This window comes from Paramormyrops kingsleyae, chromosome 6 (genome assembly GCF_048594095.1).
Source record: "Paramormyrops kingsleyae isolate MSU_618 chromosome 6, PKINGS_0.4, whole genome shotgun sequence".
Classification (NCBI taxonomy): domain Eukaryota; kingdom Metazoa; phylum Chordata; class Actinopteri; order Osteoglossiformes; family Mormyridae; genus Paramormyrops; species Paramormyrops kingsleyae.
In genome coordinates, this window is record NC_132802.1 from 30,729,777 (window position 1) to 30,752,673 (window position 22,897).

Here is a 22,897-nt window from a genome sequence, read left to right on the forward strand (position 1 = left end):
CTTTATTTGGTCCACCAGCAGAAATTTCTTAGGATGTGGGGTAACATGCTAAACCTTTTTTTAGTTTGCAAAGGAAGAACAGGCGCTTATATGTTGATTTACTTACTGCTGAGGTATGTAATGACCAGAAGAAGTCTGTGGACATGCTGACCCAAAATACACATATGACCTACAGTGACTGTCAGTGACAAGTTTTTGCAAGTTCTGCTTGGAGAAAATAAGTGGACATTCCTGAGACAGATGACATCTCAGAGGCGGAAGGAAGATGCTGACAATCCTGATGCTTGTGTACTTTAATTGGTTCAAATATGGAATCATGAAAGGAAATCATCAATCGAAACCTGGAGAACACCACCACCCTTAAGAGAGGGAATATGGAAATCTAAAAAAGGAGATGCAGAATGGTGCAGTAAAGTCAACTACTGTATGAGATAATAATGCAATGAAAACAGACCAGAGCCAAGTAGATTCACGGGCACTGAGATTTCTGACATGTGATCAGCATGTTCACTCCGTAAGCCTGCATCAATAGAGGGGGCCATATAACTAAAGGGATGGAATGTGCTGGAAGTCACATTCAATTTTTGTATATAAAATCATTTAACACAATATCCGGCGTGATTCATTTTGCTAATCTTGGTATCAGATCTGCTTAATGTGACAAACTCAAGCTGGCTGTAGTCAGTGATGTGTGGAATAAATGGCTGCAGATCCTGCTTCTGATGTACGATCTAGGCCTTCATTGTGAACATGTTGGGGTGAACAGTGGGTGAACATGTTGTCCTTTTGGGCACTATATGCCAACATAACCGTAGGAATTATGACATCAAAGTCTGGCCAGCATATGATGCAAAATCTAGCTATTGATGCCAGTCATAGAAAGTCTTCTATTAAGATCACCTGAGAAATTAGAGATGGTTTCCATCTTTGGAACATTGCCATATTAAATAGCTAAGTATGAAATATGGTTACCCAAAATTAACAATGATGGGTGGCTGGGTAACAGTGGAAAGTCAAAAAATATGACAACTTCTTCACATCCTTCCAAGTAAAAGCAGCAGCTGATGCTGAAAAAAATGTGCAAAATAAAGCAGAACCCCTAATGATTCTCTGAAGATAGAGGGCTGATCTGTGACATCCATGGGATTTGCTTACTGCCAGCATGTCACATTGTCCCAAGAATAGCAGGAATGTCCTTTATGAACATGGTAGGCAAAGATCTATTTCTGAGCACAAGGCATGAACCCACAAATCATCCTGGACTACAGTCCACCAAAGCAGGGGCGACAACCTTGATAAGGTGATTGTAACGTACAGCTTGGCTGCACATTGGATTTTGGCAGTTTTCCAGAATATTGTCAACATATCTGCATATAACCCTTAAATCCTCTGACATGGAACCAAGCAGCAGGGATTTTATGGGAAATTGCATCAGTGGCAGATATTCTATGAAGTTCTTGTCAATCCTCACATCCGAAGGCGAAAGCAGCTCCCTCATTGCCCTACGGCTGCAGTCTCTGAGAGACATGGGCCAAGGCGCCCGGGCCGTCCTCGCCAGAACCAGTGGGTAGAGGTACCAGCCCCAAAAATAGAAAATATGCATCACCTCACTCATAGTGACCAGCACCAAAAAATGTCCCCACAAGGTCAAAATAACAGGTTTTTATCACATTGTGGGGACATTATGTGGAGAAAAAAACTGAGCAGAGAAAATGTAAACAAAAAGGCCAATGGCTTACATCAGTGTTTATGGGATAAGCTGAACATGCATACTTCAGGCTGAATGATCAGGACCAGTTTCAGTCAAATCAAACTATTTACTGCAAGGGAAATATGATAAACGATCAATTATCAAAATTAGTCTTTGAGATAAAAATGTCCTTTTACTGCTTTTAATTCTTATGCTGTTATTTTCTTCCTATGCAACTCTTACAAAAAGTAAGAGTAGATTATTTTGCCAATTGGAGTATGAAAGTAGAGCATGAAACATTAACTAGTCACAGGTCAATTTCACGAGAAACTGGCAAATGTCAGCAATTAATTCTACTAACTACTAAAAACCAACAGTTCAAAAAAAGTCCACTATGATGTTCTTGTCATTCAGTTATATGAGCCCTCTATAAAAAAAGCAAAGCAAAAAAAAAGTAGAAAGGAAAGAAAAAAAGGAGCTTAAAGCTCCACTAAGCACTAACCCTGGTCAGGGTCACATTTCACGTGTTGCCACTGCATGCAGTTTGAGAATATGAGGCTGTCTATAGCCCACACTGGTAAACTGCACCATGACTTAGGAATAAATTACACACTGACGTTATTTGAAATTGTTTTATCTTTGCAGATTACATTAGGAAAGTCTGAATTTAATAATTGTATGCAAAATTATGGGTGGGAAGTAAAATTAAGTGAATGCAAGCTGTTCAAGGTCATTGTTAATAGTGAGAAACTACAAGATATGGTGAAATATATATGGATGGTGTCATGCTGGAGGAAATATATAGCATTGTACTATATATATATATATATATATATATATATATATATATATATGTGTGTGTGTGTGTGTTTGTGTGTGTGTGTGTGTGTGTGTGTATACATTACTGCTACCTCACTGGAATCACAGTGTTCCATCTTTCAGCTACTCATCCAACACAGGGGACAGGGTAACTCAGGACACCAGTCCACTGCAGGGCACACACATGTTCACCAAACTGTATGTCTTTGAACTGAAGGAGGATACCCGAGTACCTGCAGGAGGCCTGCACACCATGAGGGGAACATGCAGACTCCACACACACAGATTGTGAGGGAGGTTCACAGCCTCAGCCTGGGGGCATGAGGGACGAGAGCTGCTCACTGAGCCATCAGGCCCCCTTCATTCATACATTTTTTGGTAAATACAATAAAGCTAAAATAGTATAATATACAATATCAAAGGAGTCTGAAGGCCGGCCAGCCAAGGTCATTAACTGGAGGTATCCTTCACTATTCCAATTCACAACATTTCTTTTACAATTTTCAATAATTGGGGTTTTGCTGAAGAATTAAGGTCTGCCCAGTCAGTTGTAATCATCTTTGAAGTTTGCCATAGTGGCCATGCTGGTGGATACTGTCATAGATCTCTTAGAGACCACCAACAGTGTCACCAGCAAAGCCACCCCAGACTATGTCATCCTAATTGTCTGTGGTTTATGTTACTGGACAAGTAAAGTACATACAGAATAATATAAGTGAACATTACTTGAGCTTGTAGTTAAGGCAAAAATGTGGTTTAAGGTTACCACATTACTACAAGGGAAAGTGTTTATTCTGGAAAAGAACAACAAAAAATTAACAAAAAAAGAAAGTAACTAATAAATCTAATATGAGGTTAAAAAACTAAAAGTGATTATCAATTCAAAGCAGTTGTAAAACCTGACTTTTTTGGATTATTTAATTTTACTTAAGGTATTTTTATAGATTTTTTGTCCGTTGTCTATACATACTTTTACCATTTTTCAGGTGCACTGTGAAATATCTTTATGTTCAAGTACTGTAGCTATCAGTGTAGCGCAGGAACACAATCAGAACCAAATGTTTAAGCTTCATGCTCGGTTTGTGAGTTACAGCAAAGAAATTAGTTACTAATCACACACAAAAGCGTTTTAATCATTGTTAATTTTGGGCAACCATATTTCATACTTAACTATTTAATATGCCAATGTTCCAAAGATGGAAATTTCTCTTTAATCTTTACATCCAATAGATTTACAATAAATATATTCATCATTATTAGGCAGGAAACTGGAGATTTGTTTCATGAAGCTCTCAAAAGAAAACACAAATATAGTTCTGTGAAATATGATGAGTGGATTAACTGTCTCATAATGTACAATCCAAAAATACAGAAGAACGGTTAAAATGTGAACTTCATTAGTGCAGCTGGTAGGATTACTACTTTTCTTAAAGTTGCTCTGTCTGCATTGGGTGCTTTTCTTGTCCCAGGTCATGGTTAGAAAAGACCTCTGATAAAACAAAATGCAAACGTGCAGAGATAACCATAATGCAAGTTTCATAGGAACTCATTTCATAGAGAATTCAGTGGAAGCGCTTATAGTGATCACGGTTATAGTGATCAACAATTATGGATCAAAAAGCTTGGGACAGAATCATTCCTGTATAAATACTGCTTAAATAATTTGCTTATAGTAATCAAGTAGTCCACTTACAGTGTTTATTTTGGGTCTTTTTAAACATGACAACATATGGAAAAAAATTAAAACTGCGGTAATAGTTTTTTTTTCCTATTTTACTTTACTTTGTTTGCCCTACTTTGCCTTGCAGTAACCTGTATGCCTCTGGCTAGCTACCTGAGGCTAATGCTGCGTGCACAGAAAACATGACAGGTTAGAATAAAGTAATTTTCTCTCAATGACATACAGACGCTCCTCTACTTATGAACTTTCAACTTATGAACTTTCAGACATACGAACGAAGAGGACTGTAAGTCCATCAATTTTTCTTCTTCTGCATGCCAGTTCTGCCTAGTACGACTTCTGGCCGCTACTTCCACCGCGCAGCAGCATAGCGTGCAAACTCCCAGCATCCTAGTTCTTTGTACTTGCGTATACCATTACAGTGATGCTGAATAACGACTTACGAACATTTCAAGTTATGAACGGCCGTTCGGAACATATCTCGTTCGCAAGTAGAGGAGCGTCTGTATATAGACTCATCAAAGTTTATGATAAGCTGCGGAAAATGAACCACTGATATGCAGCCACAAAACTACAATAAGCGCTTTGAAACAACGTAATGTTGTCAAAATGTGCTGTGTAAATAAAATTGAACTAAATATTTATATACAGTACTATACTGTTGTAATGTGTATTTGCATCATACACAGTTCAGTAATTAAATTTGTACAGTACTGTAATTTGAAAAGCATTTGAAACAACTGTACTGCATTTTGAAATCGGTAATAAAATTCAGTAAATAGTGATGCTGTCCGTTTTATTACCTTATTACATGTAATATACAAATGTCAATTAGGTGAAAATCTGAAGAAAAAGAAAAAAAAATCAGTTATAATGATCATCCACTTACAGCGATCAATTTCACCCAGACAAACGTGATCACTATAAGTGAATTCCACTGTAAGTCCTATCAATGTTACAGTAAAAGTTGTGTTTGTTGTGAAAAATGGAATGGAAGGAATTTTGTAACATTTGATTGGATTGCTAATAGCTGAGGTAGGAATGTTGCAATGGGGCTGGTCTCTGATCTCAGCTCGTAAAATGAGAAATATGGAAAAGAGCTGTGACAGCACTATAGGGTAGCTTTGCTACTTGATGTATGTGTAGCGCTGGCATCTGCTCCATGTTTTCGGAAGAGTCTCCTTCCAAAGAGAATGGGCAACTGCAAACGGCAGCTTCTGTGCATCTGGTGTTTGCAAAAGAGCATTCTGTGTCCTTTCAAGGACTGATGCCTTGTGCTCTGCACTTCTCAGGGAAACTTCCAGTCACTGTAACCCAAAATGGATAAAAAGCCATCTTTATGTGCTTTGGGGGACAAGGAACTAAAACATAAGTCCAGGAAAACCATCCATCTATCCATCTTCCAACCGGTTAGGGTTGAAGGAGACATGGAATTTATATCAGACAGCACAGGGCACAAGGCTGGGGAACACCCTGGATGGGATGTTGCTTCATCATGGAGCACACACACACACACACACACACACACACACACACACACACATTAATTGTGAACAAGTTAGTGATGCCAATTAACCTTACTGCAACCAGGAAACCAGAATAAATATAAATGTATGCTCACCAATGTTAATTATGTATGTTATTCATACATAATGATGCTGATTGTTGACCCATACTACAACATTCATCCAATGGTAAACTATCAAAAGCAAAATCAAATATCAGTCCCTCGATCTGTCCACAAATAGGTTTTGTCACCTGAGCTTAAACATTCACACAATGAAAGGATACCTTAAGTCAAATCTATCCTGAAACACCAGTAATTCAGCAAATCAGATAAAAAAACATCAACAGAAATATTAGGAAGCTCTTAACATCCTGTATCTGGTATTAGGGGCATTTATGTAACAGTTTTATGTCCTGTAATGATATAATGTACAACACTCAGCTATAACATAATTATACACAGTATGTTAATCTGCTTCACAATAATACATGCATACAACATCTAAATTCTAATATAAGGGTCCACCACCAATCTGCTTTTTCTGAAATAAGCTTGCATTCATCCATTTGCAGAACTATAGAACCCTGCGTCAGTTCCGTGTATTCCGCTATCATCGATTCTGGTTTGTTGGTTAAACTTCCGTCCTGATTAAACTGCTGGCCTATAACGGTGGTGACATACTGTATGGTGGTGCGACACTGCAAATGGACGCATCTCTTTAAAGATCAAGTGTAAAAAGCGAATAACAAAATCTGCTCTTATAGGCGACTATATTACAGACATGGGACGGAAGTGACATCCTGAGGAATATCTAAAGCTTAAAAAGCATTGTGTCCATTTTATGAGGAGTCGGGACAATGAGAATAAACAACAGCACAGATTCAGCCATTTCAGTCTCATGACCTCTACCTCACACTGTTTTCCTGCATATAATGTCCTATGAGGGAGGCATTATTATTAGTGTGCATTGCAAGGAAAGATGACTGAAAGAATATTCAGTTCTGTTCTTTATCTCTTTAGTTCTCTATTACCAAGCTCCCTGTTGTCATAACAGTCTAAGCTATATTTGTGTGATGAACAGGCAGTCCCCAGGGTACGAACAAAATCCATTCCCTAAGTCTAAGTTTAATTTGTAGGTAAGTCAGGAAAATAATAATACAAAACATAATGATAATTGTTATTGTTTTTATTATTAATAATATTATTAGAGTTGCTACTGTCGATTATATCAATAACCGAGTAATCTAACGATTATTCTGAAAATTCATCGAGTAATCGTTTATATGTAATATATATACAATCGTTCATAACACTATACTCTCTCTCTCTATATATATATATATATATATAGATAGATAAAATCGTTTATATTATAAATAATATAATTAGTATAGTTAAATCGCCGCTTGCCAGGAACCAACCAGCCATTGTATGCTGCACACTAGCTCAGTCACTCCAAAGGTCAGTTTTTGCACTCCCATGTACAGTTGCATGTTTCCGGACAGTGGAAGCAGTGGCGGTTCTAAACATTTCAACTATACTGTCTTGCTCTCACAAGCTTGATTATTCTTTCTGCCGTTAACTTCGCTTTCCACCAACTGAAGCGGGTTCTACCGCCCGGAGCACCCGCATTAAGAGTCCGTCAGGTAAATGTGCTTACGTTTGTGTTTCCCCTGTTCCCAGCGCACCAAATTTTATCCCACATATATAAATGTAAATAAAAGCTACGTACTGTACACTCAGGGTGAACCTACAAACTGCAGACACAAAGCGGCAATGCCCACTGCGCAATGTAAATATCAAAATGGCATTTCATGCACATGCCGTTCCCAGAGGACCGCAATAGTCAAGTTGCGCTAAAACATTTTAACTCGGTCATAGAAAACAAAAAATAGCAAGATTTGCAATTTAATTATGGTTCATTTTCAACATTATGTTTGTATATTAATGTAGTATATGTTTTAAAAACAGTCTAAAGTTTACTGCGGCTGCGTCGGCATGAGTTCTAACTGCACTCTCCGAGTAAATCCTCATCATTCCCGTTGTTACTGTTGAAGTCACAAATACACCTGAGAAATTAAATCTGAAAAGTTGAAAGGCGAACAGGAACTGGTGACGAAAATACATTCGTCTTCCGCTCTATGGAGATGTTTGTATTCCATATAGAGCCAATATTGGGCAAAAGCAAGTGATTTGTCGGCACTGCTTTGCGTATATTGTCGCGACTGCCGGTGTAACCAATGTTTCATTTATCTCGGAGGTCGCACCCGGTTTAACGGCATTCCAGTATAACAAGCCAGAAAGTTATTTAGTAATACCAGGGACCTGTTTCAGTCACCTTGCTTAGCCGGAAAACTTGAACGATTTAAGGTACCCCAATTTAAATGCACTTTATCTTCATTCACCTACATTTATAGCTCAGACTACCTTAAATCCCATGTTATCTGGCTTAGTAAGAGATCCTGCTTTTTGAAACAGACCCCATTTTTAGCCAGATTCTTTAATGTTAGCCATTCTTAGCAATATCAATGGTTGGACAGTACTGTGTATATGAAAGGTTTAAAACATACAGGAGTTGAACAATGTATGAAACTGGAACATCTAGTTTTGGACCTCAATAACATATTAGTATGATGTAGGGCCTCCTTTGCGGCCAACACAGCATCAGTTTCTATTGGGAATGACAAATACAAGTTCTGCACGGTGGCCAGAGGGATTTTGAACCATTCTTCTCACAAAACAGTGGACTGGTCACTATGTGAGGCTGGTGGAGGAAAAGTTTCCTCACTCGCTCTTCTAAAACACCCCAAACTGACTCAATAGTATTAATATCTGGTAACTATGCAGGTCATGGGAGATGTTCAACTTTGCTTTCAAGTTCATCAAACCACTCTGTCACCAGTTTTGCTGTGTGTATTGCTGCATTATCATCCTAATACACAGCACCACATTCAGGGTACAATGTTTGAACCATTGGTTGAACATGGTCCTCCAGAATGCGCCCATGTAGAACAAGTAGTGGGCCTAGGGAATGCCATGATATTGCAGCCCAAACCATCACTGATCCACCCCCATGCTGTACTCTGGGTACACAGCAGTCCAGGTGGTAAGTCTCTTTGGGACTTTGCCACACCGTGACTCTCCCAGATGTGGGAAAGACAGTGAAGGTGAACTCGTCAGAGAACAATACGTTTCACATTGTCCATAGCCCAAGATTTGTGCTACTGGTACTACTGAAACCGACATCTGGCATTGGCATGAGTGACCAAAGGTTTGCTTGTAGCCGCACGACCATGAATATTGACCCTGTGCAGCTGCGGCAGTAGTTTTGGAAACAGGAGAGTCAAGGTGCGCATTTAATTCTGCAGTGAGTTGGGCAGCTGTGGTTTAATGTTTTTTGGATATAATTCGGGTTAGTACCTGGCCATCCCTTTCAGACAGCTTTCGCTTGTTTCTACAGTTATTCCTGTTGGATGTTGTCCATCTGACGTGGTGGTCTGCCATCATTACCCTGGATACAGTGGCCTTCGATACACCACAAAGACTTGCTGTGCTGGTCACAGATGTGCCAGCAAGATGTGCAACAAACAATTTGTCCTCTTTTGAACTCTGATATGTCTCCCATTATGTTGTGTGGATTACAATGTTTTATATACAGCTATGCTATTGTTTTGCTGATTCAACCTTCACACTCTGCGCTTACTGATGGAATATGCCATCAGTGAGGATTGGCCACCAGACATATATAGTGCATATATAGGCGTGAAACTTCTAACACTATCGACAAAGTGTTTCAGTTTCATTGTCCAACACTTCAGAATGCAAATAAAAAATATACAACTTCAGCTTCAGGTAACATTTTGTTAGGAGGCTCAGAGTTTCTAGGTACGCCCATGCACATAGTGAGTGGGTGTATTACATGCCCTGTGATGTACTGGCATTGCATTCTGGGTGTAGCTGTGTGCCCTGTGATGGACTGGCATTCCATTCTGGGAGTAGCTGCGTGCCCTGTGATGGACTGGCATTCCATTCTGGGAGTAGCTGCGTGCCCTGTGATGGACTGGCATTCCATTCTGGGCATAGCTGTGTGCCCTGTGATGGACTGGCATTCCGTTTAGGATGTAGCTGTGTGCCCTGTGATGGACTGGCATTCCATTTAGGATGTAGCTGTGTGCCCTGTGATGGACTGGCATTCCATTCTGGGCGTAGCTGTGTGTCCTGTGATGGACTGGCATTACATTCTGGGTGTAGCTGTGTGTCCTGTGATGGACTGGCATTCCATTCTGGGCGTAGCTGTGTGCCCTGTGATGGACTGGCATTCCATTCTGGGCATAGCTGTGTGCCCTGTGATGGACTGGCATTCTGTTTAGGATGTAGCTGTGTGCCCTGTGATGGACTGGCATTCCATTTAGGATGTAGCTGTGTGCCCTGTGATGGACTGGCATTCCATTCTGGGCGTAGCTGTGTGTCCTGTGATGGACTGGCATTCCGTTTAGGATGTAGCTGTGTGCCCTGTGATGGACTGGCATTCCATTTAGGATGTAGCTGTGTGCCCTGTGATGGACTGGCATTCCATTCTGGGCGTAGCTGTGTGTCCTGTGATGGACTGGCATTCCATTTAGGATGTAGCTGTGTGCCCTGTGATGGACTGGCATTCCATTCTGGGCGTAGCTGTGTGTCCTGTGATGGACTGGCATTCCGTTTAGGATGTAGCTGTGTGCCCTGTGATGGACTGGCATTCCATTTAGGATGTAGCTGTGTGCCCTGTGATGGACTGGCATTCCATTCTGGGCATAGCTGTGTGTCCTGTGATGGACTGGCATTCCATTCTGGGCGTAGCTGTGTGCCCTGTGATGGACTGGCATTCCATTCTGGGTGTAGCTGTGTGTCCTGTGATGGACTGGCATTCCATTCTGGGCATAGCTGCCTGCCCTGTGATGGACTGGCATTCCATTCTGGGCGTAGCTGTGTGCCCTGTGATGGACTGGCATTCCATTCTGGGCATAGCTGCCTGCCCTGTGATGGACTGGCATTCCATTCTGGGCGTAGCTGTGTGCCCTGTGATGGACTGGCATTCCATTCTGGGTGTAGCTGTGTGTCCTGTGATGGACTGGCATTCCATTAAGGGGGTAGCTGTGTGCCCTTTGATGGACTGGCATTCCATTAAGGGTGTAGCTGTGTGCCCTGTGATGGACTAGCATTCCGTTTAAGATGTAGCTGTGTGCCCTGTGATGGACTGGCATTCCATTCTGGGCGTAGCTGTGTGCCCTTTGATGGACTGGCATTCCGTTTAGGATGTAGCTGTGTGCCCTGTGATGGACTGGCATTCCATTCTGGGCATAGCTGTGTGTCCTGTGATGGACTGGCATTCCATTCTGGGCGTAGCTGTGTGCCCTGTGATGGACTGGCATTCCATTCTGGGTGTAGCTGTGTGTCCTGTGATGGACTGGCATTCCATTCTGGGCATAGCTGCCTGCCCTGTGATGGACTGGCATTCCATTCTGGGCGTAGCTGTGTGCCCTGTGATGGACTGGCATTCCATTCTGGGCATAGCTGCCTGCCCTGTGATGGACTGGCATTCCATTCTGGGCGTAGCTGTGTGCCCTGTGATGGACTGGCATTCCATTCTGGGTGTAGCTGTGTGTCCTGTGATGGACTGGCATTCCATTAAGGGTGTAGCTGTGTGCCCTGTGATGGACTGGCATTCCATTCTGGGTGTAGCTGTGTGTCCTGTGATTGACTGGCATTCCATTCTGGGCGTAGCTGTGTGCCCTGTGATGGACTGGCATTCCATTCTGGGCATAGCTGCCTGCCCTGTGATGGACTGGCATTCCATTCTGGCGTAGCTGTGTGCCCAGTGATGGACTGGCATTCCGTTTTAGGGTGTAGCTTTGTGCCCTGTGATGGACTGGCATTCCATTCTGGGCGTAGCTGTGTGTCCTGTGATGGACTGGCATTCCGTTTAGGATGTAGCTGTGTGCCCTGTGATGGACTGGCATTCCATTTAGGATGTAGCTGTGTGCCCTGTGATGGACTGGCATTCCATTCTGGGCGTAGCTGTGTGTCCTGTGATGGACTGGCATTCCATTTAGGATGTAGCTGTGTGCCCTGTGATGGACTGGCATTCCATTCTGGGCGTAGCTGTGTGTCCTGTGATGGACTGGCATTCCGTTTAGGATGTAGCTGTGTGCCCTGTGATGGACTGGCATTCCATTTAGGATGTAGCTGTGTGCCCTGTGATGGACTGGCATTCCATTCTGGGCATAGCTGTGTGTCCTGTGATGGACTGGCATTCCATTCTGGGCGTAGCTGTGTGCCCTGTGATGGACTGGCATTCCATTCTGGGTGTAGCTGTGTGTCCTGTGATGGACTGGCATTCCATTCTGGGCATAGCTGCCTGCCCTGTGATGGACTGGCATTCCATTCTGGGCGTAGCTGTGTGCCCTGTGATGGACTGGCATTCCATTCTGGGCATAGCTGCCTGCCCTGTGATGGACTGGCATTCCATTCTGGGCGTAGCTGTGTGCCCTGTGATGGACTGGCATTCCATTCTGGGTGTAGCTGTGTGTCCTGTGATGGACTGGCATTCCATTAAGGGGGTAGCTGTGTGCCCTTTGATGGACTGGCATTCCATTAAGGGTGTAGCTGTGTGCCCTGTGATGGACTAGCATTCCGTTTAAGATGTAGCTGTGTGCCCTGTGATGGACTGGCATTCCATTCTGGGCGTAGCTGTGTGCCCTTTGATGGACTGGCATTCCGTTTAGGATGTAGCTGTGTGCCCTGTGATGGACTGGCATTCCATTCTGGGCATAGCTGTGTGTCCTGTGATGGACTGGCATTCCATTCTGGGCGTAGCTGTGTGCCCTGTGATGGACTGGCATTCCATTCTGGGTGTAGCTGTGTGTCCTGTGATGGACTGGCATTCCATTCTGGGCATAGCTGCCTGCCCTGTGATGGACTGGCATTCCATTCTGGGCGTAGCTGTGTGCCCTGTGATGGACTGGCATTCCATTCTGGGCATAGCTGCCTGCCCTGTGATGGACTGGCATTCCATTCTGGGCGTAGCTGTGTGCCCTGTGATGGACTGGCATTCCATTCTGGGTGTAGCTGTGTGTCCTGTGATGGACTGGCATTCCATTAAGGGTGTAGCTGTGTGCCCTGTGATGGACTGGCATTCCATTCTGGGCATAGCTGTGTGCCCTGTGATGGACTGGCATTCCATTTAGGATGTAGCTGTGTGCCCTGTGATGGACTAGCATTCCATTCTGGGTGTAGCTGTGTGCCCTTTGATGGACTGGCATTCCATTAAGGGTGTAGCTGTGTGCCCTGTGATGGACTGGCATTCCATTCTGGGGGTAGGTGTGTGCCCTTTGATGGACTGGCATTCCATTAAGGGTGTAGCTGTGTGCCCTGTGATGGACTAGCATTCCGTTTAAGATGTAGCTGTGTGCCCTGTGATGGACTGGCATTCCATTCTGGGCGTAGCTGTGTGCCCTTTGATGGACTGGCATTCCGTTTAGGATGTAGCTGTGTGCCCTGTGATGGACTGGCATTCCATTCTGGGCGTAGCTGTGTGCCCTTTGATGGACTGGCATTCCGTTTAGGATGTAGCTGTGTGCCCTGTGCTGCCAGACCCCCTAAAATCCTCTTTAGGATAAAGCATTGGAAGATGGATGAAAGGAACAATTTTGGGGTGAATATTTATTCCAACCCTGCACTAGATAAGTGGCTGGAAGATGGATGGATGAGTGGGAATATTTAGCTTTAATACTTGCATATAATTAAACCAATGGTGTATCAATATACTGTACGCCAATATTTCATAAATACTAAATGTTCTTGATTTTCAACCCAGTTTTAGTTATTTCCAGGTATATATGTAATTAAGGGCTCTGTACCATTTCCAGGTCTCTCCAAGCCCTCTATGGGCTGAAGGGGCCACTCAGCATTCATACACAGGCGTTTTTCTGAAGTATAATCTCCCAGATCTTTACAAGTCTAGATTGCGGGTCGGACATTGAACAGACTGTGACCTTCTCAGGCACCCATTGTACCAGGGTAGTACCTGGCTACTCAGTTCTGAGCCTGTGTGTAATGTTCCTTACTATCAGCCAGTAAGCTTTCCTTCACTTCACTCTGCAATGGCTTTCAAAGTCCCAGGTTTGACTGCCTTAGTACCTTTGTGATCTTTTCTGCTGTTTTATCTGACTCTCACCTCTCAGGAATCCCTTTCATTTCTAACACCTTCAGGGAAGAGGTAAGGCGCAGCTCGGAATCTTTCCTTCTTCACCCAGTGGACAGTTGGCGTTCTCATCAAACGCAGACCCGTCTCAGCCCACAGCCTCAGGTCACTGACAGCGTCACACAAAACCGTTTCTCCTCTGTATTACAAGTGCAGCATACTACAGTCATACCACAGGTTTCTCAACAGTACTGTCTGCTGTTCTTTACAGAATGACAGATATTACAGATTCCTTCTCTTTCATTAGAAAGAAAGCAAATTATGTTCCCTGCAAGGTTTCCACATAGCAAGTAAAAGCTCATAAGCTAAAAAAGGCAGGCTTATGTAAAACATCTAAATGCATGCAAATATATGCATCGTATTGTACTGTAGTATGACAATAATGTGAACCAATTCTTCCGAAATATAAGCATTGTATTGAGCGTGATAATTCATTCACATTGTCTTTGTTTTAAGGCTGTCCATCCAACTTCAATGTATGAGTGACCGTCTTTGAATCTTTTAAATGCTTTTTTCTTCTGAAGAAGGTTAAGACTACATTATTTTATGAGCCTGATTTAGTACCTTCTTACATTCTTACATTCTGTTAACTTTCCTGTACTGATTAATCAGCACACAGATGAGTTTTTTTCAAACTGTATTAAAAGTGAATGTTATTGTGCATTCCAAAGGATTCATTTCTAACATGCGCTGACTTCTTTGTAATTGACAAAACTTGCTGTGAAATGTATAAACAAACAGCAGCCTGCCAGTCTCAGCAGTAATGGGACTTTAATTACATTCTGTGAGATTATCATTCCTGACAGGTGTTTCAAACTGCAGTGTCTGTGTCCACAGTGCATGTACTCTTACACCCTTTATGTCCTTCAAGCCAAGCCTCGCAAACACAAATATGACACAATATCCGCGTGAACAGTGCCAGTGTTTGCCCTGTGTCAGAATTTCATCAAGTTTTTCGCAAAGTGAAGGCGGGAAAAAGAGAGAAAAAATACATTTTGTATTTCTTTCATTTGGTTGCAGCAGAAAGTAATGAACCAGGCAATCTTTTGGCATGAAAAGGTTGTTGTGCTGCTCGATAACTCAGTACAACTAATGAGATGATTATGGCCAGCTGTTTAAATACTTTGATTACCAGTGAAGCATATTTGGATCAGTACTATCCAATATAATCTGACCCTGGCTTTTTCCATCTGAGTGAAGTTATCTGCACAGAGACACAACAGGCCAAGATCAAAATAAAAAACCACGAAGACCACGGAAAGTTGATGTCCATCAGTCTGGAATTGGCTTAAAATCATTTGTAAGTCTGTAAGTTTCAACCAAATCGTATTCAAGGGCAAATGGTTCAAGGGTAGAAGATAATGAATTTCCCAGGGAGTGACTTTCCTGATGAATTCTTTCAAAGAACAATGAGCTACACCATCTAGAAACATTCTGGGAATCTTAGAACCACATCCAGGAATCTGCAGACCTATCCTGACTTAGCAGAGGTCAGTGGATCATGACCCCACATCTATAAAGAAACATGTACGACCCTGTAAGTTCCGAGAGAATGAACAACAAGCAGGAAACGTATAACACTGTCACAAGCTAAGAGCCATGATCAAATGAACGCTTTGATGCGTCAAGACCAGGATCTGACTCTACACCAGAAAAATCTGCAGCATGGTGTCAGTTCATCCACCCTTGAGCACAAGGTTCAAGCCTTAAACCTCTATAAACACACATTTCACACAGATGAACTAGTTCTGCGTGGAAAATGGGGCAAAAATACCTCCAGAGTGCTATGTAAGACATCAATAACCGCTGGAAGTGTTTGGTTACTGCCATAGCTGCTAACAGAGGTATAAGCAGTCAGCGAGTGAAAGGGGGTCATGCTTTTTTTAAACAGGGGTTGCTGAGTGCTCCCTAACTGTCATCCATTCAGCTTCCATAATTCCCATTACCCAGTACAGGCTTGCGGTGGATCTCAGGAAGCGAAAGGGCACAAGGAAGAGGACACCTTGGACAGGATAGCAGCACAACTTCCTACACGGAATTATGTAAGGATGGAAACTGTTATTTTAATGTTTTGTCTAATTTTGGTTTCTGTTTCAATTAATATGGAAATGATTATTGTATGATTAGCATATTACATTCCATGTATATTGTCGTCTTTTCTAAAACAAAAGGAATATATGTTTTTAGGACATTAACTGTTTCCCTTTGTCAAGAAAATGTAAGGCTTGATTAACGGGGCCTTTTTTAAGTGAATCAACAAGGAGCCCTGGGTGCTTTCCCCTCTATTCCCCATATGTAGTGTGTTACCTCTGGAAACGGTGGCTTTTTGCAGTCCTGATTGTAATGTAGGGCGGCTTAGTGCATCACACCTCTAGGTCTGAGAGTTCAAATCCTGCTTCTGCTCTATGCATGTGGAGTTTGCATTTTCCCTGTGTTGCGCAGGTTTTCTCACACAGTCCAAAGACACACCATACGGCTAATTGGTGTCTCCAGGGTTCCCGCAGAGTGTGAGTGTATGTGCCCTAGGAGGGGTTCCTCGTGGTGCTTGGAACAGGTGCCAGGCCCCCGGCGACTCTGTACTGGATAAGCGGCTGGAAGATGGCTGGATAGATTATTCTAATCACCAGCACAGGTGCTGTTTCCATTTATGAGCTTTTAGTGCCTCCAGTGAAATGCAGGTCTGGGCACATCACGCGTGCTGTTGGGTTCTGGGCATTGGGGCTGTGCACAGACTTTTTGAGGAGCAGGTGTCTTTATTCGGGGGAGGGGGGCTCCTCCTCAGCAGTTTTCAATTTTGCATTATCATGGGGCACCTCAGAAGGGGGACACTCTCAAAAGGGGCAGGTGCCGGGGCACCCCCCTCCCCCCCACACGTGCTTGCTGGTCATCATCCTTTTCAGTTTGCACAAATGTTCGTAGGATTGGGATCCTGCAGTGTCCAAAAACACGAAAACTGTAGACAATCGCTGACAACATCCCCTGTGGTCCGAGATGACAAGCAGTTGATACCAATTCATTTTTTTCTGGATTAGAAGGTGGAGGAGGAATGTATGAATGTTCTCTCACATTTGGTAGTACTGTGATGGTTTCTATTTAGAAACATGAATTCTTTAACGTTAAGAGTAGATGGCTGATGGAGAACTCACACTAGTAGAATGAGTAGATATATCTTGCTGATACTTGGTTCCTGTATTGGTTTTGTAGGTCATACTGGCTATTGAGTAAAAGTGCTTAGGGAAAGATTATTCTGGCCCAGTTAACCCCCTGGGGCCTGAGGCCTTTTTTCCACTTTCGAAGTAGTCTGACATGCCTTGACATTTTAAAATATTTCACCTATCTAAAAAACATTTATCCCAAAGTGATACATTTGCTTTTATTCAGCACAAACTCAGCACCAATAATCTGAGACCTCTTAGAATGTTATTATTCTATTTTTTGTTAAAATCAACTTTAAACATATACTTTTCAAAAACCTATTTTCAGACATGCTGAGAAATTGTAAAAAATCACATTATAGACATTTCTAGGTAAGACTTTTGAGCTCTGAAGCTTATAGACACAGGGGTTGGCTACACATAGGTGAAAGTGACATTCTGAAATTTTATGTAGTTTGATTACTAAAGTGTTAGAACTTTGGAGTGACACTCTTTTTCTCAAAGTCAGTGGTCTTCACAATGAATATTGATGAGATAGGTGTCCTCACACCTGTAGTAGTTTGCATACTGTCAATGGCCCATCAGTCTGGAATGTCACTGCACCCCACACCCATCACTTTGGAAAGGCAGTTTGAAACGCAAGAAAAGTAGCAACAATAAAATCCCTTTCACAGTTTATTGATAGATGGAATGAAAAATGAAAAACTGTGACTATATAAATATAGAAAGCGATAAATATGATGCAGTGACTATAATTGACGCTCTGGGGACGAGGGCATCATCGACCGCGTATCTTTCTCGTGTATTTCAGTTTATATCTCGCTGAAATCATTATGTAGAATCATGAAAAAAACACTGACTAAATCCGTTATCTGTCTTCTTTTCAAAACTTCCATTGTCAGAAGTATTAAGGTTTTTAAAATTAGGTTAAATAGGCAAAAAAGCAAATCGTGTCACCTTTCTTTGTTTTACTTGCGTCGGGAGCGTGTAGGACCGCTCTCAGCGGAAGATCGCTATTCACGTTCTAAATATGCTGCGTTTGAATCGGCGACCACGTGATTGCAGGCACACAGGCTTAGCCCACTGAGCCATGAACGCAGGTATGAGCTTCGCTGCTGAAAGTGGCAACACTGGCGCAAAGCTTCAAGCGGCAGAGACGTATCCGTGTGCTATATTGTAGCCGATCAGTGTAAACACTACCCAGACATGTGCTCTTGTTTATTTCGGTCACAATGGGCGTATTCACATATTTCTTCACCCAATACTAACTGTCGGATTATCATGTTATTATCATGCGAATAGCGCGATTTGCAAGTGGGTGGGTGATCAGAGCCGCTTCGAGACGCAGACGCTTAAGTCAGTCACTCTTGTTCTTTCTATTCGTATCACGAAGCTGTAAAAATATATTTAGTTTCTACCTATATATATTTGAAAAGTAGACCGTCCAAAGTTTCTGAGAGTATTTTTAAAATGTGTATATGACAAAAACTCGCGGAGTTATTTAAACGGTCTCGCGAGAATTCTGTCAGATCCCGCCGGCGGGATCGCCGGTCCCAGGGGGTTAAAGGGACTGACATGTACTGCAAACATACCTCAAACAACTAATAATACAGAGACTTATCAGAGTGATTCACAATGTTCCCCAATTATAATACCTGCATATTTTTCTATCGGTTTCTAACCTAGACATTCACTGGAAGTGGGGGTCATAAATTCAAATTCAGTTGGAATGTCTTTAGCTAAGCTTTCCTGTGTTGCCTCTCCTGACTGCATCCTGCAATGTGATTGTGCCTTTGTAGTTATGATAACTGTAATATAGAGACACCACAACACAGTGACTATAATTAACATTAACACAATTAAAAGCAAAATTCCTGAATCACTTTGCACCTTGAAAAATAAACACGTTTCTGTATGGGTCATTGTAGGCAAAGGTAAGACAAAAAAAAGCTACATTAGGGTGGATCACACCTCAAGGGATGGAGGTCAAACCATGTTCCCCCGTTTCCTCCGAAAGCCCAAAGACACGCAGTTAGGCTAATTGCTATCTCTAAATTACAGTATAATTATGTATGTATATATCTGCCCTGCAATGCACTGCTGTCCTGACTGTACCCCAGTGTTGTGAACCCTATGCTGCCTGAGATGAGCTCAAGTATCCCTCCCCCATCCTGACCAGGATAAAAAGGTACAAGATAAATGGATGGATCCATCGCGTTGCTAAATCTTTACACAAAATTTCCACAATACTTTTTAGCAAAATACAAATATTAATTTGGAGAGCCGAGTATCTGCACAGATTGTGTGGGATTTACACGGGTCAGTGAATCCTCCCTTTGGGGTATTTTGCTGATGTGCCTTCGGCTGCTGGGCCCTTTGAATGTTACCAATTTTCAGCAGCTTTTTCCCGACTTGAAGAAACTGACTTTGATGTACTGCTTAGTGTTAACATTTCCCTTTATTGAATTGTATGGGCTCCATGTAAGAAAGCAGTATGTTCCAAATCTTGGGTCCTTTGTTCTCTTGCAATAAATTATCTGTGGTGTTAATCCATATAATTGAATTACACTTAAGAGTCATCGGTAGGGTTATTTGAAAGTTTAAGATGTGGTATGCTGTATAATAATATCTAAATGTATTCCGTCTCACCAAATCTGGGCTTTAGTATCTCAGGAAGCTGGTATATATTCAGAAGAATGTGAAGTAATTCTAGAAAGGCAGGATCAACTTTTTATAATGAAATATGCTTTTGTCATTCAAGGTCTGGGGAAGCGCAGTAATGTTTGTGATCATTTGTGATCATATTTCATGCTTGGTGATGATGGAGCTGAAGATAGTATATTGCAGCAGAGAGAAAACCTAGCGTGTGTCAATGTAGGTATGTGAGGAGACATGTGACAGGAGGGAAGCGATGCTGATGTGGTGCTTTGGCTAGGTAATATCGACTGGACAAGTATAGCCCAGCTTATGTAAGACTGTACACGACTCTGTCATCCAGGACATAACAAACTTGTTAAATATGGCATTTTGTTTAAGTGTGATTTTTCAAAAGCATTTGAGTTGTGCCTCTGGCTCTGTGTGCGGGATTCGCATCTTCTTGCATGTGGATAGGTGACTTATAGTCTCAGTATGTGTTCGTGTGCCATGTGATGGACTGGCAGCCCAGCCAGGGTGCCTCCTGTCCCCGTTCTTAGGATAAGATCAGGCCTACTGTGACACTGTACTGGATAAGCGGATATGGAAGATAGACTGATGTGCTGCCAATGTACACAGAAATGTCTCTGAATGTAGATCTGCAACACTGATCCCATTTTAATGCACGTGCCCCCTAGACCCCCTGAAATATACGTTGATATACTCAGAAATATGTGGAATGCAGTCATGCTGAATATAAGAATTACTTAGCACTTTGCAACGAAAGAGTTCAAAGCAAAACTAGATAAAATATGCATCCTCCCCTGGTCATGTATGCAAATTATTGTTCAGTCATTATTTTAGTGTGAAGTTTGCCATGAACACTGGATATAATCAGGTCTGCTGCTGTTCATATTGCTTAGTAATTAGCAACAAAAAGACTACCTGTAATACTAATTGATGTAATTATATTCCATTACAGTAACACTGGTGATATTTAAGGTAATATTAATAATGATAATCTTGATGTAGCACCTTAACAGTGTTGTTATTAATATTATTATTAGTATTATTATTTTGGAAGTTCATAGGCCCACATGTGTCTTGGCAGGGCAACAGGGACGCCTCCCTTATGGAAGCAGACAAGCACATCTTCTCTCTCATACTCAGCCAAGCGCTCTGCTTACACCTTCACAGGCAGAGGTCAATGTGACAGTGATAAGTTACAACAGGTAAGACTGCCAGTGTCTCCAGACTTCAATGACTTTGAAAATAGGAATTTGAAATGAAGCAGTGCTGACAGTTAATCTGTGATCACAGTCAGCTCCGAACCTGCGCCAGCCTAGTACTCTCCCTTCCTCTGTGACCCTGTAGTGGGACAGTGGTTTGAAGATCGATGGATGGATGGTGGACATTCTGTTCCCTAATCAGTTTTCCTAACAAGATCCTTAAGATCCTAAAATATGCACCTAATAGGGAATCATCCATCATAATTAAGTAAATGAATGAAGCACAAATTCTGACATGAATGAAACCTTATGCCTTGTATAAACTGAAAATTACTATGATTTTTGGAGAATGTAACTTTGTATTCTGAAATATAACTGATGTAGCAAGACTTCATGGATATTATGAAATCTGCATGTATTACATTTAAATGCGTTTGATGCTTCTGAAGCCCAATTTGATCGCCAAGTTTTGCACAACACTGCAGTGCAGTATTCCGAGGCAGAATCAGGACCCTGGACAGGGGAGAATCTGTCGGTCTCAGAGCACAGGTTTTTCTGCCATATAGAGTATTAGCTATTGGTTATAAAGTAGGAATTTATCACTGTGCATATAATATACATGAAAAGGCAACGTTAGATATAGAAAATAACATGATTCTGAAACCATTTGTACAGAAATGAGTAATATAAATTTTGCCATGGGAAACAATAAGGCACATTAGCCCTCGTAATCTCTATTAATATGGTTTTTCAGTTCCTACAAGTCATACACACATACAGACAAAACACATGACGATTATCATGCATTTATTGAATTTTTTTTTTCCTCGAGCACTTTTTCTGTGACATTCCCGGCATGCTTTTCTCGAAGAGAAAACGATCGCGAAAGATTAACATGCATCCGTATCTGTGCGTTTGTGTCGGAAGGGTTTGCCCTACCATATAATGTAAAAGTTAAATTGCAGTACAAGCAACAGACAGGAGCAGGCAGTCGGGAAGACAGGGAATGAGCAGAGCCAGGCGGACAGATGCAGGTTGACAAATGCAGCCCCGGGGGGTGACCGCGCTCAAACAAAAATCGTGCCCCGGTGCCAAGTTATGGTGCCATGAAGCAGGCTGCTGGATTCTGCACCAATTGCGTGTCTATAGGTGCTGGATCCCTCATTCTCCCGCCTCAAGGGGAAACGAATCATTATTCCTGTCACAGCAGCCTTGCAGTAGGAGCTACTGTGAGGCACAGTAAGTTAGGGCAGGTAATCAGCCTCAGCAGTAGAGTCGAGCCCATCTCCTTCATCTGTCATGCACTCTTACTCTTTTGTCTTTCGGCAGGAACGATTTTGCCACCTACCCAGGCTGTTGGGTCCCCCATCGCCTTCCTCGCTGTCGGTCAGGTTGTTTAGCATCTTGGCTTCTCTAGGAGGTTGTGCAGAGAGAGAGCGCTCCTGGACTGCTGGCTCGCGCGTTTATCCCAAACGTGGAAAAAAAAAAAAAGCGCAGCGACAGAACCATGAGGACGTGGGAATGAATATACTCTCTCCTCCTCAGGCAGAGCAGTGACAGCGAGGACAGGGGATGGCAGCTTTCCCTCCTTCTCTCCCTGGCGTTCTCTCCTGCTGCTGCAGCGCAGCTCCCCCTGTACCGAGGACACGGAGGGATAAGGAGGGTAAAGGAGGCGTGTGGATGACGGACCGCCTTTGAGCAGCAGCGCACACACATGCTCATTCCGCACTCCACAGTCACCGCCAGCCCCTGAGTGGGGCTCAGCCTAATGACTGACTTCATCATGTATTCAGCAGGCATAATCTGCCTCTTTCTCTCCAGCGGAGGGGCGGCAGAGAGAAATCGTGAGAAGAGATGGATGATGCTTTCGTTCAGGTGCTGAAATAATGTTTGACTTTTCTTATCCTTCTTTAATAGCACCTGTCCTTTTCCCCCACTGA

General features: G+C 42.5%; 1 protein-coding gene and 1 long non-coding RNA gene across 4 annotated transcripts in view; one reads left to right on the forward strand and one right to left on the reverse strand.

The window, feature by feature from the left end:
- LOC111844684 (solute carrier family 12 member 5-like) overlaps nt 1-22,523 on the reverse strand; it is a 55,219-nt gene extending 32,696 nt beyond the window's left edge. Inside the window, exon 1 of the mRNA XM_023813374.2 lies at nt 22,306-22,523. Within this exon, the coding sequence (XP_023669142.1) occupies nt 22,306-22,360 (55 nt within the window). The 5' untranslated portion in view covers nt 22,361-22,523. The remainder of the gene's footprint in view (nt 1-22,305) is intronic.
- Nucleotides 7,215-22,636, forward strand: LOC111844685 (uncharacterized). 3 transcript variants are annotated; one of them, XR_002838455.1, is made up of 4 exons: nt 7,215-7,343; nt 15,895-15,981; nt 20,840-20,960; nt 22,503-22,636. It is a non-coding gene; the product is annotated as an uncharacterized lncRNA (long non-coding RNA). The 3 variants fall into 3 exon arrangements; XR_002838454.2 differs by having other exon boundaries at nt 7,252-7,343; nt 15,890-15,981; XR_011991968.1 differs by lacking the exons at nt 7,215-7,343; nt 15,895-15,981 and adding exons at nt 18,164-18,194; nt 19,215-19,282.
- Nucleotides 22,637-22,897: the final 261 nt, after the last annotated feature.